This window comes from Capricornis sumatraensis, chromosome 5 (genome assembly GCF_032405125.1).
Source record: "Capricornis sumatraensis isolate serow.1 chromosome 5, serow.2, whole genome shotgun sequence".
Taxonomy (NCBI): Eukaryota; Metazoa; Chordata; class Mammalia; order Artiodactyla; family Bovidae; genus Capricornis; species Capricornis sumatraensis.
Window position 1 is genome coordinate 13,446,392 of NC_091073.1, and position 15,695 is coordinate 13,462,086.

A 15,695-nucleotide genomic window follows, 5' to 3' on the forward strand; every position below is an offset into this window, starting at 1 on the left:
TGGTTGAATCACTGCAAACCTCGGAAAAACTCTGGGGCTCTTAAGAGTATTTGTGAATATTGATGAATTGAGCTTGTTTTCAGTGGGAATGTTATCCAGATGGAATTATCTTTTAAGATCCATCCTATGCATTATATGAGAATGAAGAATTTTACTTCCAGTTGAGTTTCCTGCTTTACGATTTATTAATAAATGATTTATGAATGAGGGCTTTGTGTTCAGTCATCTCAACTCTTGGCAGGTTGGTGGTCTGATCCATTCTCAGCAATTAGATGATCAATTCAACTGCGTAGATCTGGTGACCAAGTTGATTAGACAGCAAATGATCAGGCCAAATATAAATTACCATTTAGTATAAACTACTATGACAATTTTAAAATGGAGTTGACATTAAATGTTTAATAAAGTGTTCAGTATAGAAAAGAACACAACAGTTATTGTCTAGCATCAGACTCACCTGGATATCAGACTCAGGAAGGCCTAGGTGGGGCAAGAGAATTTGAATTTTTAACAAGTTCCCAAGGGCTGATGCTAGTTCAGAGATCACACTTTGAGGAGCACTGCTGTTTAAAAAAGAAAAGAAAAAGCTATATTTTCGTTGAATTTAACATATCAAACAGATATGAATTATAACAATATTGTTCCGCCACCCCTGAAGCCACTCCCCACTCATGTGGGGAAAAGTCAGCCTCCACAGCTCCCTACTGTCTGTATAATTTAGCCCAAATGTTTTCAGTTCAGTTCAGTTCAGCCGCTCAGTCGTGTCTGACTCTCTGGGACCCCTTGGACTGCAGCACACCAGGCCTCTCTGTCCATCACCAACTCCCGGAGTTTACTCAAACTCATGTCCATTGAGTCAGTGATGCCATCCAGCCATCTCATCCTGTCATCCCTTCTCCTCCCACCTCCAATCTTTCCCAGCATCAGGGTCTTTTCCAATGAGTCAGTTCTTTGTATCAGGTGACCAAAGCCTTGGAGTTTCAGCCTCAGCATCAGTCCTTCCAATGAATACTCAGGACTGATTTCCTTTAGGGTGGACTGGTTGGATCTCCTTGCAGTCCAAGGGACTCTCAAGAGTCTTCTCCAACACCACAGTTCAAAAGCATCAATTCTTCAGTGCTCAGCTTTCTTTATAGTCCAACTCTCACATCCATACATGGCTGCTGGAAAAACCATAACTTTGACTAGAGTATGGGCTAACATTTTCTCCTGCCATAATATCTCAGCCACACCCACCCCATCTCCCCCTTTGGCAATTTAAGCCCTTTGGAGCTCCTGTCTCTCGCATCTTCCATCCATCTCACCATCAGATCCCTCTCCATCTTTTCCACTGGCTGGCTACTCTCGTGTGTTCTTTGAGCTTGTGTGTGTTTAGTTGTTCAGTCGTGTCTGACTCTTTGTGACCCCATGGACTGTAGCCGCCCCCCCAGGCCCCTCTGTTCATGGCATTCTCCAGGCAAGAATACTGGAGTGGGTTGCCATGCCCTCCTCCGGGGATCTTCCCCATCCAGGGATGGAACCCGTCTCCTGCAAGGCAGGCGGATTCTTTACCATCTGAGTCACCAGGAAAGCCCCTCCTGCAGCTTAGGGATGTGCATTAAGGGAACTGATCTTCATCTCTGTGCCCTGCTGCAGTCTCCTACCTGTAAGGCTAGGCCAGGTCTTGCCTATCTGTGTATTCCACTACCTAACAGTGCTTCTAGGACAATAGGAGCTTGGTAAGTATTTATTAAACAAATGAATGGATAAACAAAAGACAGAAAATAACTGTAGAAAAGGATCCCAAGAGACAGTCTAATCATAGGCCCACAAATCCTAGGTAGAATTAATAATAGGGTGGCATTTTATTGATAAAATGAATCACTGGTTAGACCATTACTTGAAAATATCTTACAGGAAAACAACACTGAGGATGTAAGTGGGCTGAATTGTTTTGTTTTTTTGAACTGGCATCCCGCTGTTCTGCATCTGAGTGGCAGATCATTCTGCAGCCCAACCCAACTGGCCCAGGTCTGACCCTTGCACACTTCCCCCGGAGCCGTGGGCGTACCGGCCTTTGGAAGCCTCGCTGAAGCTCCCCAGGGTCCAGGCTGCCCCCAAGCCCAGCTCTGCCCTGCACCCCCTCTGGAGTCTCAGGCATCCAGGACTCTCTCCTCCTTCAGAGACTGGTCGGGCTCTGAAGTTTTTCTCTCGTAATATTTAATGGGTAGTTTCCCTTTGCTTCTGTTTCTGGATTGATAAAAAGGAGAAAAAAGGAGTTTGACTACAGAAAAGATACTAACAGCGGACTGTAGGTCTGGCTATACTTTTTAAATGCTATCGAAGTTTGTGTTTGGTTGTGGTGGTTTTTCTTCATCTGACTGCGACCCGGCGAACTTCTCGGGGGAAATGGCGCGCCCGAAGCCCGCCAAGCCCAGCCTGAGAGCTCTAGGATTTGAGAGTAATATTTTAAATAAATATACCGATACAAACTCGAAGGAAGCCGTGCGTTCCTTAAGTCAAAGGAATCTGTTCGGATCGAGGTGCTCGGTCTGCTGTTTGTAACCAGCGTTCAGAGCAGGATTTTTAAACACGAAAATGGATAAAAGAAAAGCTAAATCGCGCGATCGGCCGACTCCTATTCATTATCTCCAGCAGCATATGGGACCATTCTCCTACTTGTCCGCGCCCTTTCTTCCGCAAAAGCAAAAGCAACCAAGCCTGTCCCGCTTCATAGCAAACCCACTCTTTGTGCCCGAGCGGTGCCTCGGCCACCGCTCCCCCTCCCGACTCCTCCTCCTCCCGCCCGCCGCCGACTTTCGCTCTGGGAAGCAGGCGGCGGGCGCCCTTTGCGCCGGGAAGCCAGTGCAGCGATTGGGCGACGATCCCTGAGCCTCCAGTTCCGCGTCGGTTTCAAGGCTCCTCCCTTCTGGTGAAAGACAGACTGCGGGGCGCCTGGAAACCGGTCGGAGGGCGCGCGAGGGAGAGGAGAGGGAGCGAGTTGAGGGATTGACACAAATGGTCAGGCGGCGGCGGAGGAGGAGGAGGCGGAGGCTCGGGGGGGAGCCGAGACTGCTGGGTTGCCGAGAGTTGCGCGCTCTACCCGGCCGCCGCCACTAGCGCGGCGCCGCTTGCCAGGAGCCAGCTAGCCGAGGGCCAGGAAGGCGGGACGCGACCCTCGGCGCGCCCGAGCCACCCGGGCTCTCCCCGCAGCCCGCGCTTCATGAATCGCAAGTTTCCGCGGCGGCGGCGGCGGCTGCGGGACGCGGAGCGGGAGCCGGGGGAGCGGGCCGAGCACGGCTCGAGCTCGACGGAGGGCACCGGCGGGGAGGAGATCGCCCCGGCCGCAGGGGGAGCATCCTCCCGCCGCGAGACAGCCAGCCTCAGCCGAGCGGCGCCGAGAAAGGAGCCGAGAAAGTATGGCTGAGGAGGCGCCTAAGAAGTCCCGAGCCGCCGGGGGAGGAGGCGGCGGCGGCGGCGGCGGCGGCGCGAGCTGGGAACTTTGTGCCGGGGCGCTCCGCACTGTACCGGCGGCGGAGGGGAGCGGGGACGCGGGCAGCCGCCGCCGCACCCCGGCTGACTCCCGGCGCTTGGCACGCCGGCTACTACTACTGCTTTGGCTGCTGGAGGCTCCGCTGCTGCTGGGGGTCCGGGCGCAGGCGGCCGGCCAGGGGCCCGGGCCGGGGCAGCAGCCCCCGCCGCCTCAGCAGCAGCAGAGCGGGCAGCAGTACAACGGCGAGCGGGGCATCTCTATACCGGACCACGGTTACTGCCAGCCCATTTCCATCCCGCTGTGCACCGACATCGCGTACAATCAGACCATCATGCCCAACCTGCTGGGCCACACGAACCAGGAGGATGCGGGCCTCGAGGTGCACCAGTTCTACCCGCTGGTGAAGGTGCAGTGCTCCGCCGAGCTTAAGTTCTTCCTGTGCTCCATGTACGCGCCCGTGTGCACCGTGCTGGAGCAGGCTCTGCCGCCCTGCCGCTCGCTGTGCGAGCGCGCGCGCCAGGGCTGCGAGGCGCTCATGAACAAGTTCGGCTTCCAGTGGCCCGACACGCTCAAGTGTGAGAAGTTCCCGGTGCACGGCGCCGGCGAGCTGTGCGTGGGCCAGAACACGTCGGACAAGGGCACCCCGACGCCCTCGCTGCTGCCCGAGTTCTGGACTAGCAACCCGCAGCACGGCGGCGGAGGGCACCGGGGCGGCGGCTTCGCGGGGGGCGCCGGCGCTTCGGAGCGAGGCAAGTTCTCGTGCCCGCGCGCCCTCAAGGTGCCCTCCTACCTCAACTACCACTTCCTGGGGGAGAAGGACTGCGGCGCCCCCTGCGAGCCGACCAAGGTGTACGGGCTCATGTACTTCGGGCCAGAGGAGCTGCGCTTCTCACGCACCTGGATCGGCATCTGGTCTGTGCTGTGCTGCGCCTCCACGCTCTTCACCGTGCTCACCTACCTGGTGGACATGCGGCGCTTCAGCTACCCTGAGCGGCCCATCATCTTCCTGTCGGGCTGCTACACGGCGGTGGCCGTGGCCTACATCGCCGGCTTCCTGCTGGAGGACCGGGTGGTGTGTAACGACAAGTTCGCGGAGGACGGGGCGCGCACCGTGGCGCAGGGCACCAAGAAGGAGGGCTGCACCATTCTCTTCATGATGCTCTACTTCTTCAGCATGGCCAGCTCCATCTGGTGGGTGATCCTGTCGCTCACCTGGTTCCTGGCAGCCGGCATGAAGTGGGGCCACGAAGCTATCGAGGCGAACTCGCAGTATTTTCACCTGGCCGCCTGGGCCGTGCCGGCCATCAAGACCATCACCATTCTGGCGCTGGGCCAGGTGGACGGCGATGTGCTAAGCGGGGTGTGCTTCGTGGGGCTCAACAACGTGGACGCTCTGCGCGGCTTCGTGCTGGCGCCCCTCTTCGTGTACCTGTTCATCGGCACGTCGTTCCTCCTGGCCGGCTTCGTGTCCCTCTTCCGCATTCGCACCATCATGAAGCACGACGGCACCAAGACCGAGAAGCTGGAGAAACTCATGGTGCGCATCGGCGTCTTCAGCGTTCTCTACACCGTGCCGGCCACCATCGTCATCGCCTGCTACTTCTACGAGCAGGCCTTCCGGGACCAGTGGGAGCGCAGCTGGGTGGCCCAGAGCTGCAAGAGCTATGCCATCCCCTGCCCCCACCTCCAGGCGGGCGGTGCCCCGCCGCACCCGCCCATGAGCCCCGACTTCACAGTCTTCATGATCAAGTACCTTATGACCCTCATCGTGGGCATCACGTCAGGCTTCTGGATCTGGTCCGGCAAGACCCTCAACTCCTGGAGGAAGTTCTACACTCGGCTTACCAACAGCAAACAGGGGGAGACCACCGTCTGAGACTCGGGACTCAGCCGGTCGCCAGCCCTCGGCCTGGTCCCAGCCTCCCTGGCCCTATGGAATCCTGCCCAAGTCTGGCTACTCTCCCTAGCCATTCACTGCTTTTAACAAGGCTCCTGCAAAAGCTTCTGTCCCCGGGGGCACAGGGACCCGAGGGCCCAACTGCCAGACGCGGGGAGGGGGGGGGGGGATGGACAGACCTTTTTTGCTCTGGTACCAGGACTGTATGCTTTTATGACTTGTAAATAGCCTGTGTAAGATTTTTGTAAGTATATTTGTATTTAAATGACCGGTCACGCGTTTTTCTTTTACTCTCCTTGTTTGTTTGTTTAATTTTAATTATTTCGGGCGGTTTGACCATTTTTCCTTTTAGCCCTTTTCAGAGCAGCACAGAGAGAAAACCATAGCGCAGCGCTCGGAGCTTCTGCGGGTGCTGGCGCGCCCCCGGCCTGGGTCTCTACACCCCTCCTCTTTCTGCTCCCTCCCTCACCTTCCTTGCTGGGGTCGGGACTCTTCCAGGTACAGAAATCCACAAAGCTTCCACATCGGAAGGTGGGCCCGGGCCGATCCCAAATCTGCTCTTGTCCGGAGACAGATTGCCAAGACGGGCCCTTAGACTCTCCCAAGCTGAAATTTTCACTGTCCAGAACCTTCCCCGGCTTCTAGGAGGCCCACGGATGTGGGCAGGGGCAGCCCCGGGCTCCTTGGCTCAGGCCTCCAACGCCCAGACACTCCCTCCTTCCAACAAAGTTGGTTAGAGGGTGAGTGGGGTAACCAATGCCAAACTTTTTTAAGTCTCATTTTTGGTGGATGAGCTCATTTCATTCTCTAGCGTCTAAAACCTGGTATGGGTTTGGCCAGCGTCATGGAAAGATGTGGTTACTGAGATTTGGGGAAGAGGCATGGAGCTTTGTGTGGGTGGGGAGAGACAATTCTAATTGCATACGGATGCCTGGCAAACTGCTTCTTAAGACTGAGAGCACCCCTGTTTAGATTTACCTTTCTGAAAAGTGGAAACACTAGGTCACCTGGAAAGCTTTGTTAAGGAGCTGATAATCTTTGCTTTCCTTAACAGGAGAGCAAGACGGTAAACTGAATATGAAAACTTGAAGGAGATTTCAGTGTAATGGATGTCCTCAAAATGAAGTGGTACTTTCTCATTTCAATCAAATAATAATCAGACATATGTCAGAAAGTTTAAAATGTACATTGTACACTTGTACATTGTAACATATTATTATGATCATTATTCAACAACACATTGTGAGGGAGGAACAATCCACATCACTAGTAATAACCTGGTAAGATTCCAGGAAGTAAAGGAGGTGGAATAATTGATGGGATTAGCCACCGAAATAAACAAAATATGGGCATGTATGCTAAAGGGAGAATGTGTGCTGCAGGTCTGCTGCACTAAATCCTGTGTGTTCCTTTTTGGATTTACAGAAACGTGCCCAGTGTAATCTTTCAAAGCCATTGAAAAATATTCACTTTAGTTCTCTGTGAAAAAGAGGAGAAAAGCAATCTTCCTGATTGTATTGTTTTAAACTGTTAAGAGTTTTATCAAAATGCCCGTACTTAGGACATAAATCTATCTATGTCTGTCATACCCTAAAATGACAATGCTCGTTGAATTTGGTATGCATTTATTCTGTTCACTATCACAAAATCATCTATATTTATAGAGGAATAGAAGTTTATATATATATATTACCATATTTTTAATTTCACAAATAAAAAAAATCAAAGTTTTGTACAAAATTCTATGATTTTTGCGCCTGAAAATAATAGAGCTGTTAACTGTCTGCACTATGCACTAGCTGTCTTTACATTTTATAGTGTCTGTAGCCAAACCCACAGTATATAAATTCAGGAATTCAATGAAAAAATCTATCTTTAAACCTTGAGACCAATCTTTCCAAAAAATTAACTGACTTCCATTGTAGCGATTGATGATGTGAAGTCCCTTGAAAAGATCTGTTTCCATGACAGTAACAATATAACAGAAGTTTACAAATTATTTCCTTACCTACAGAAGATTATTAAGAAGAAAACTCTAATTTTATTGTAGCTTTTTTTCTGTAAAGAATAAATTTACATAACTTTCTATAATATGGAGGCTGATTTTTAAATCATCAGCCATCATCTTTGTCACAATTTTTATGAAGTATTATCTTATATTTGGATATTCTAAAACCATAAACAGGCAATCAATAAATGGTTAACTGTGTGTTTATAAGCATTTTAAGCAGCAGTTAGGTGGATAAGGCTGTTTTCTTGTTTGTTTCTGAAGACCCATTTTTATATTGTTCAAAGAACTTGCCCTAGAGGAATTATCTGGTTGGTCTACTCTTAGAATTTCTATAAATGTATAATATGTATAGTGTAAATAAGCATATATCTATGTCTATGTATAAAATATACACATATACACACTAATTTTTATAAATTAAAGATACAAAGTTTACTTATATATTTTACAATTTGGAAATAAGGTTATGAGAAAAGGAGAATGCCAGATGGAAAACCTCCAATACCTTTGGAAAATAAGTCTCTTATCCCTGTATGCACTAAAAATACCTATATTAAATTTTCCCATGAAAACATTTTGTGATAAAATGACAAGGGGCTGAAATGAAGACCTTTAATACAATAGGGTTAGTTTCATGGTTGTAGGCCAGTTGTCACATAAGTCATCGTCATCATTTTAAGGCAGATGACAAAATTAAATCTAAGTGAAAATAAGAGCATTCAATTTCAATTACCAAGGTGCAATTTTATGTTTCTTTTTCTTTGTTACATTAATCTAGTATTAGATGATATTGAAGAAGGTTTTATTGTATAGGCACACAAAAAATAACTATGCTTAGGCTAAGTTAAAAACATCTCACTAGATAATTCAACAGATAATTTCTGGAAAAAAATTTAAGATTATTAGTCTCTATCCAAATAATAAATATATAGCATTCTTATTATGGGTGTCCTTAAAATGATGCAACTATAAATTTAATGCAGACAGGTTTTATAATGCTAGCTTTAAGCAATTTTAAAGACATTTTTAAGTCACCACCATGCTTTGTTTATAGAAAACAACTTTTAAATTGTGTAGCATATAAAAAAGCTAGTGTATTCTTTTGTTTCTTGTGCAGTGATGGCAAAATAAGACTTGCCTGAAAAACCATAAGGCTACTGGGAATATGGTCCCATTAATATGCTGTTTCCATGACAAGCCCTATTTTCAGATTATTCGGTTTGCCTATTTTATTTTTTTAAGCCAGCTATCAATTGGAGTCAATTTTCCCCTTTATGGTTTGTGTGCTTGGTTCAGCTTTTGTAGTAAATCTATGCATAGTATGAAAGCTTTCTAATGCTCTGTTTAGAAAAAAAAATAAAAAGCCAGTTTTTCTTACATTTTGTGGGGGGCAGAAAGTCATATTTTTAATCTCAAAGCCAGTCAGTGTCAAACATATGCAAAACAGCTGGAGTGGATTTTTCAGTCTATCTGAGGCAGTCACTTGTAAGCCTGAGTTGGTCTTGGTTCTTTTGTCTCTCAGCACTGAAGCCTTCCGCTGTAGTTGCATCATTCTCAAAGTCTAGCAGTGAACTAGGAAAGGAGACCACGGTGAGGAGTTGGTGGCCAATTAAAAAAAATGCCTAAACCACAAACCATTTCAGGGCTTGAGTGACTTCAGATCACTTTCCGTGATACCATGTTTCGATCCTGGTACATGTTTATTTTTTTAAAGGATGTCATACTTTCAGTGTGTATTTGTGTTCATCTTCAGCTGCTCTTGTGCTTATTGCTTTCTCATCCATCTGTTGGCTATAAGCCAGATTTTATGTAATGTACATGCAATTAATTGAAACCAGTGTTATGGCACTGGATAGCTCTGATACATTTCTGATTATAATGTTCTGTGTAACTGGGGCCTAAGAGATAATCAAAATGTGATCATTACATATGTCTTGAGGTGGACACTAGTAATATTGTCAATAAATACTTCATGGAAAATATTAATACAAACATAAAAGTCTTGCAGGATTAAGCTGTAGAAATCAAAATGAGATGTGGACTCCATATAAGAGTTCCCCAGTTACATTACTAAAAAGGAATTGCGATACAACCTTAAATTCAAGACTTATTTTAAGACCCTTACATTTGAAATGGGGTCTTACAAGGGAAGTGCCAAACATGATAAGGTTAATTCTGGTGACTACTAGGATTTGTATCTGTATTTTGAACTGTTGGCAGATAACTTTAGAATTTGAGAAGCAGTTTTTGAGCTTCATGACTCAGAATTCTGTAAAACTTCTGGGGCTTAAATATTTCTATTCAGTTTGGTCATAACTTTGACAATGGATGGATAAAACCATAACTATAGTGACAAAACAAATTATTGGTAACGTGGTGATAAAAAGAGAGACTCCAGACTAATTTTCTTAAGTTTTATCATGATCTGTGGTGACACGTGTCTCTACTACATTACAGAATCAAGTTCCTGTTTAATAACACTTCCAGTGGGGACTTTTGTTTATAAGTTGGTTTGGGAGCCTAATAATGGATCAGGTAAAAGGATTTATCACAGAAATCTTTCTCATGTAATGGATAGGATCTAGTATAATCTATATCTTACAATGAACATATAATAAATATTCTGAAGGTTATCATCGGTTTTATAAGTCAAGCTGATTCTTAAAATTGTTTGAAAAGATAATATAACATTTTCCAAAAGCAGTTTCTCTAAATAATTCCTTTTAAGATAGTGATATTCTAAAAAGGTATAATTTTGAGTGATAAATAAAATAACACTGAATTTTCTAAAGGAATCATTAATGTACTAGTTGAATGTCATATTTATATAATTAATAATCCTAAAAGCAAAGTACTAGAATAGCATTGATTTGCACATTTTATACACGCATGCTACTTTTTAAATCAATTTGCTTGAAGAAAATTTTTAGCTTTTAAAATTATTTTATCTTTATATTTCATATAAAGATGATCTCAAGAAATTTCATTCACAATACGGACTTTCAAAACATGTTCACAGGACTAGAGTGATTACCATGAAAAGGAAACACTATTGCTGTTTCGAGATAGTTCTCAGTGGCCTGGATTTCTTTTCTTTCCTTTTTAAAATCCAAGTATCCTCTAATTTGTGGATATCTCCATGTTTTAGATCTCTATACCTATTTGAATTAAATTTGCAGGGGAATAACTGCAGGATCCCCCCATAGACAAAGTGTGGCCTTTATTTCTTTTCAAGTTGGCAGCATGTCCTTGCTTAAATGAAGCACTCAGAGACAGACTGTTCTCTTGCCCTTGGAAATGCTCATCTTCACAAACACAGCAGCAAATACCTGGAAGTCATACAGGCTAGTTAAATGTATATTCCAAATGCTAAGTGCTACTTGATTGTTATAAAACAGAGAGTTCTTTCACTTTAAAGCCAGATTTAGATACTGTTCTTGACCTTATCTTTCCAGCTCTTGGAAGATACTTTCTAAAAGTTGGCTTCAATAAATATTCTGTCAAAAACTCATAAGTCAGACTGGGTACCACTGTTTGGGTTTGTCCAGGACTGAGGAATTTCTCGGGATGTGGGATTTTCAGTGGTAACACCAGGAAAGTCCTGGGCAAAGTGGGATGATGGATCAAATTGTGCTTCCAAGACAGAGTAAAAGCTGTGGCAGTCACCAGTCCAGCATTAAAACTATTCCACTGTAGTTTTAGCCTCATTCATTACTAGATGAAAAGCCAGTGAATACAGCCCTTTGTAACTGATCTTGACAGTGAGTAGCAATCACCAGAGGCTGAGTGGAACATGAAGGTATATTGGAACAAACCACACTGATATCTTGGCCATTCTGCCTCCGCCTTCTGAAGAAACGGGGCATAGAGATAGAAACTTAAGTGGCCACTTAGAGCCCTGTTCTTGCTGCTTATGAAACCAGGTCAAGTAGCTATTTTTATAAAAGACTCAAAAGTATTCCTTTGGAATACAATGTTTTTTTTCTTTTCTGATTGATGTTAGAGTTTATCAGATTGTAAGGAAATGTTAGACTTTTTCATATGGTTTTATTTCTTTTATTTTTCTGTCAGTACAGTCCACTGTAATGAGATTACAAACTCAAGCAGGGAGCACCCCAATGGCCATACATCAACACTTAACTGTCATGCTTCTTCTCAGAGGTAAATAGGTTTAGAACCCATGTTTTCCCCCAAAATGAAAAGTTGTATCTACAAGAACGAAAAAGAATAAATACATTTAAAATTCTATGGTGATTATTGGGAGTTGGAAGAGGTAGGGTGTGGGCCAGGAAATCCATCGCATTCTCACATCTATTTGCATGAAACTCTTCAAATTGGTCTACCCCTTTCTATATTGACTTCATCCTTCTTGTCATCCTTCTGATTCATCCATTCCTATCAATCTTCTTGTAAATACACATAAATTTTCACTGCCTTTGTTGCTGAACCAAAAGACTATTCTTGCTATCTTTGAATTAAACTCGATGTAAAGAAATAAAAAGATGTGCAGATAATGTAATTATTTCAGGAGGTACCTACACATTTGACTCTAAAGCCAAAGTTCTTAATAGGGAGCAGTTTTGGCACCAGGAGATATTTGGCACCATCTGGACTCCTTTTCCACTGTCTTAACTGGAGGGTAGAGTTACCATGGGCATTTAGTGAGTAGAGGCCAGGCAGGATACCAGACATTTCACAACGCACACAGCAACCCCTAACAACCAACAACTATCTCATTCCAAGTGCCAAAGTTGAGAAACGCTGCTTTAGAGGAATACTTAAAATTGTGAACATGTACTTTTAAATAATTAAACATTATATGTATGAAATAGGATTGAGGAAAATATGGATTTACTTGTGCCCGCAGCATGGGCTTCACTTTTGACTTGCAAACATTGTAAACACTGTTGAAAAGCCTGATGACATTGTATCACAGTCATAGTCAATGTCTTCATCTGCTTTAGGCTGCTGTAACAAAATACCACGGACTGGGTGGCTTAAACAACAGGCAGCTATTTCTCATACATAGTTCTGAGGTCTGGAGAGTCCAAGATCAAGATGCCAGAGACAAATCTCCTGAAGTATGGAACCCTCCCTCCAAATACCTACACGGTGGGGATTAAGATGTCAACATATGAATTTTGTGGGGAAGCAAACATTCAGCTCATAACAGTCAATAAAATAAATGCTGCTTTTATTACTTCAATCTAGACAAAGACACAGAGTATCATAATTTTAGTGGGGAAAAAAATCTGTAAATTAGTTTATTGGGAAATCTCTTTAAAGAGTTAGTATTATTATTATTCTATTCTATTCTATTCTATTATTCTTCATATTTCACATTTCCAGTTTCTTTATGCAGGTCCCTGCATCACTGAAGGTTCTTCTACAGAGGAACCTGGTTCCTCCCAGGTTTGGCCTGGGAGGCAGAACACCTGGGTCCAGTCTGGACTGGGCTAAGCACACTGGAGTTCCTTGAGTGAGTCTGACACACAGGATTTCATGAGTCAAATGAAGACAGTAATGAAATAATGGACTGCAAACCCTTTTGTAAACAATGAAGTGTGAAAGTCGCTCAGTCGTGGCCGACTCTTTGCGACCCCATGGACTGTAGCCCACCAGGTTCCTCTGTCCATGGGATTCTCCAGGCAAGAATACTGGAGTGGGTTGCCATTTCCTTCTCCATATAAACAGTGAAGCTTTGTACAAATCCTAGGGGTTTCCACTCTCTCACACTGAGCTAATTAAGGAGGAGATTGAAACATCTTGAAGATTTGGCTTTGCCTACTCCCTTCCACTACATTTGTAAAAGGACGTTCCAGTCTCTGAAGGGACTCAAGGAGACTGAGGGTCTTTTCTGCAGTTTTCTTGGTCACAGTCCTCTGACTTTATCACTACACTTGGGTTCTCCAGGACACACACAGGATTTTCCCCAGTTTTTATGAGACTGTGGTTCAATTTAGGATAAACTGATCTGCAGTGCCTACCGCACTGAATGGGGTTGAGTCCTCATGAGGAGAAAGAAGGGGTTTGTTTGAGAGGGCTGGTGTGGGGCAAGAATTTGGCTACAGGAGTGTTTGAAGGTCAGAACCATAGGAAGGTTAACAATATGTTCCAGGTCCCAAAGTGACAAATTCACACGCAGACACTCTGGCTTGGGGGCCCTCACAGAGCAGCACAGGTGCCTCAGCAACTGTCAGTCCCTTCATTAATGAAGCTGGGGTAGATGAGCGAAGCAGCTTGAGACAGTCTGCTTGATCAAGACAGACAGGTTGGGGTCATTTGGACTGGAAGCGGTGAAAAAGAAAGGGACATAACGCAAACCAAAGCCAACCAATCTTTCTCAGAACTGAGTCTCATGGGAGTAGATAGAGTGGTAGCTGAGTGGACACATCTGGTGAATAAGGCCGTAATCCTGAGTTGGAAATATGACCTTTCATCTTCCTCTTTTTCAAAAAAATCAATTTAAAGATAATAGACTCATGGGCACAAAGAGGTTGAATGTCATCTTGGAAAGAATTTTGGATTTGCAAGACGTGGTTTGAATCTCAACTAGCTCTCAGCCTCAGATCCATTTATCTAAAATGGTAGTAATAACAACTTTTTACTAATTCATATGGTTGTTGGGAGGATTAAAGAAATAAAGTATATGACAGCATCTTAAGCAGGTGGCTCAGAGGTAAAGCCTCTGCCTGCAATGAGGGAGACCCGGGTTTGATCCCTGGGTCAGGAAAATCCCCTGGAGAAGGAAATGGTAACCCACTCCAGTACTTTTGCCTGGAAAATTCTGTGGGCTACAACCTATGGGGTCGCAAAGAGTCGGACACGACTGAGTGACTTCACTTTCACTTAAGCACTGAATCTACAGATTTTAGCCTTCCTCTCTTCACTGTGTATTTCTTTTCTCTCTTTTTCTTTATTGCCTGGAGAATCCCATGGACAGAGGAGCCTGGTGGGCTGCAGGCCATAGGGTTTGCAAAGAGTTGGACACGACTGAAGCGACTTAGCACACACGCACTGCTACGTACTATTCTCCTCTCCTCACTTCCCCTCCTCACTCTTCCCTCCCCTAATTCCCTCCCCTTCCCTTCTTCCTTCTGTAAGTTATGTTTATCGCTGATGGAAATTGAAAATGCATAGTGAAAACTAATATATTGTTCCTGCATCCTTTTTTCAGGCTAAGCATGTTTTACAAGACTTACTCAGATAAAGATTAAGTTAATGGGCAACCTTAAGGTTAAGTGACACAAATAAGGTTCTGTATATTAATGAACTAGTGATGTTGCTCTTATAGCATAAGTGCATTTTTCTGCATTCCATACCCACTGTGGGATTCACCGTTTCAAATTCAGTTTCTTTGTGGATGCCAACAATTCTGACCTAATTGGTAGGTTGCACACTTGGGTAGCATGGCAGCAGTTCTTCAGGGCTACTCTAAATCATGACCAGGAAGAGAATCATATCTTCCTTTTAGAAATGAGCTGCTCTACCAGACTGCTAACTAATTGAATTGCAGGAGTCCTTTGTCCCTGTTGCCTATGTTGCCAAAGGGAGCTTGTTCGATAGTGATTGTGAAAATGTTCCTTTGATATTACTGGAACATACTGAATATATTTTAATGCCTGAAGTGTAGCAGGGTTGAGGGCTTATATGGGTGCAGTTGGTCATTTCATTATCTCATTAATTTTTTTTATATAGAAAGGGCAGCTGGACATTCTAATGCCTTGGTGACCACCCCCCGCCCCTGCCCCAGGGTCTAGAGTATTGGTTTCTTGTTGCCGCTGTAACAAATTACCATACACAAAAATACAAACCTGCTGTCTTACAGTTCAGAGTGTGGCATTCACTGGGCTATGAATATCAAGGTTTTGCACGGCTGTGCTTCTTTCAGTAGGCTCTAGAGGAGCATCAATTTTCTTGCCTTTTCCAACTTCTAGAGGCTGCTCCCGTGGCTCTTGACACCCTTCTCCCATCCCCAAACCAGCGATATTGGATCAAGCCTTTTCTCTCACTCTCTGACTCTCACCAGCTGGGGCTGGTCCCCTGACTTCAAGCACACGTGACTAGATCAATGCAGGACAAGGCTCTAAGAATTAGAGTGTTTGAATTCTACCTGCCACATCTACGTTTAGCTGTTGGAAATAGCTAGAGGATCTTTTTTTTAGAAGAAGTATTCCTATCATATTCCCATTCTTTACAATTCCAATTTTTAGAAACTGGCTTCCTAAATTCCTTCTGTTCTTCATTTTGTCCTCTCAAAGTACGTTTCTCTCAGTGGTCAATTCCTCACTTATTGCCCTACACCCTATTTTCTG

General features: G+C 44.7%; 1 protein-coding gene across 1 annotated transcript; it reads left to right on the forward strand.

Annotated features, from left to right (window-relative positions):
• The first annotated feature begins 3,398 nt into the window (after positions 1–3,398).
• Positions 3,399–6,997, forward strand: FZD1 (frizzled class receptor 1). Its single transcript, XM_068972742.1, has one exon. It carries the CDS (start codon positions 3,399–3,401, stop codon positions 5,346–5,348), a length of 1,950 nt encoding a protein of 649 aa, XP_068828843.1. The 3' UTR covers positions 5,349–6,997.
• Positions 6,998–15,695: the final 8,698 nt, after the last annotated feature.

What these genes read in the sequence shown, in the direction of transcription:
- FZD1 (XM_068972742.1), top strand. Translation starts at nt 3,399, where the DNA reads ATGGCTGAGGAGGCGCCTAAGAAGTCCCGAGCCGCCGGGGGAGGAGGC.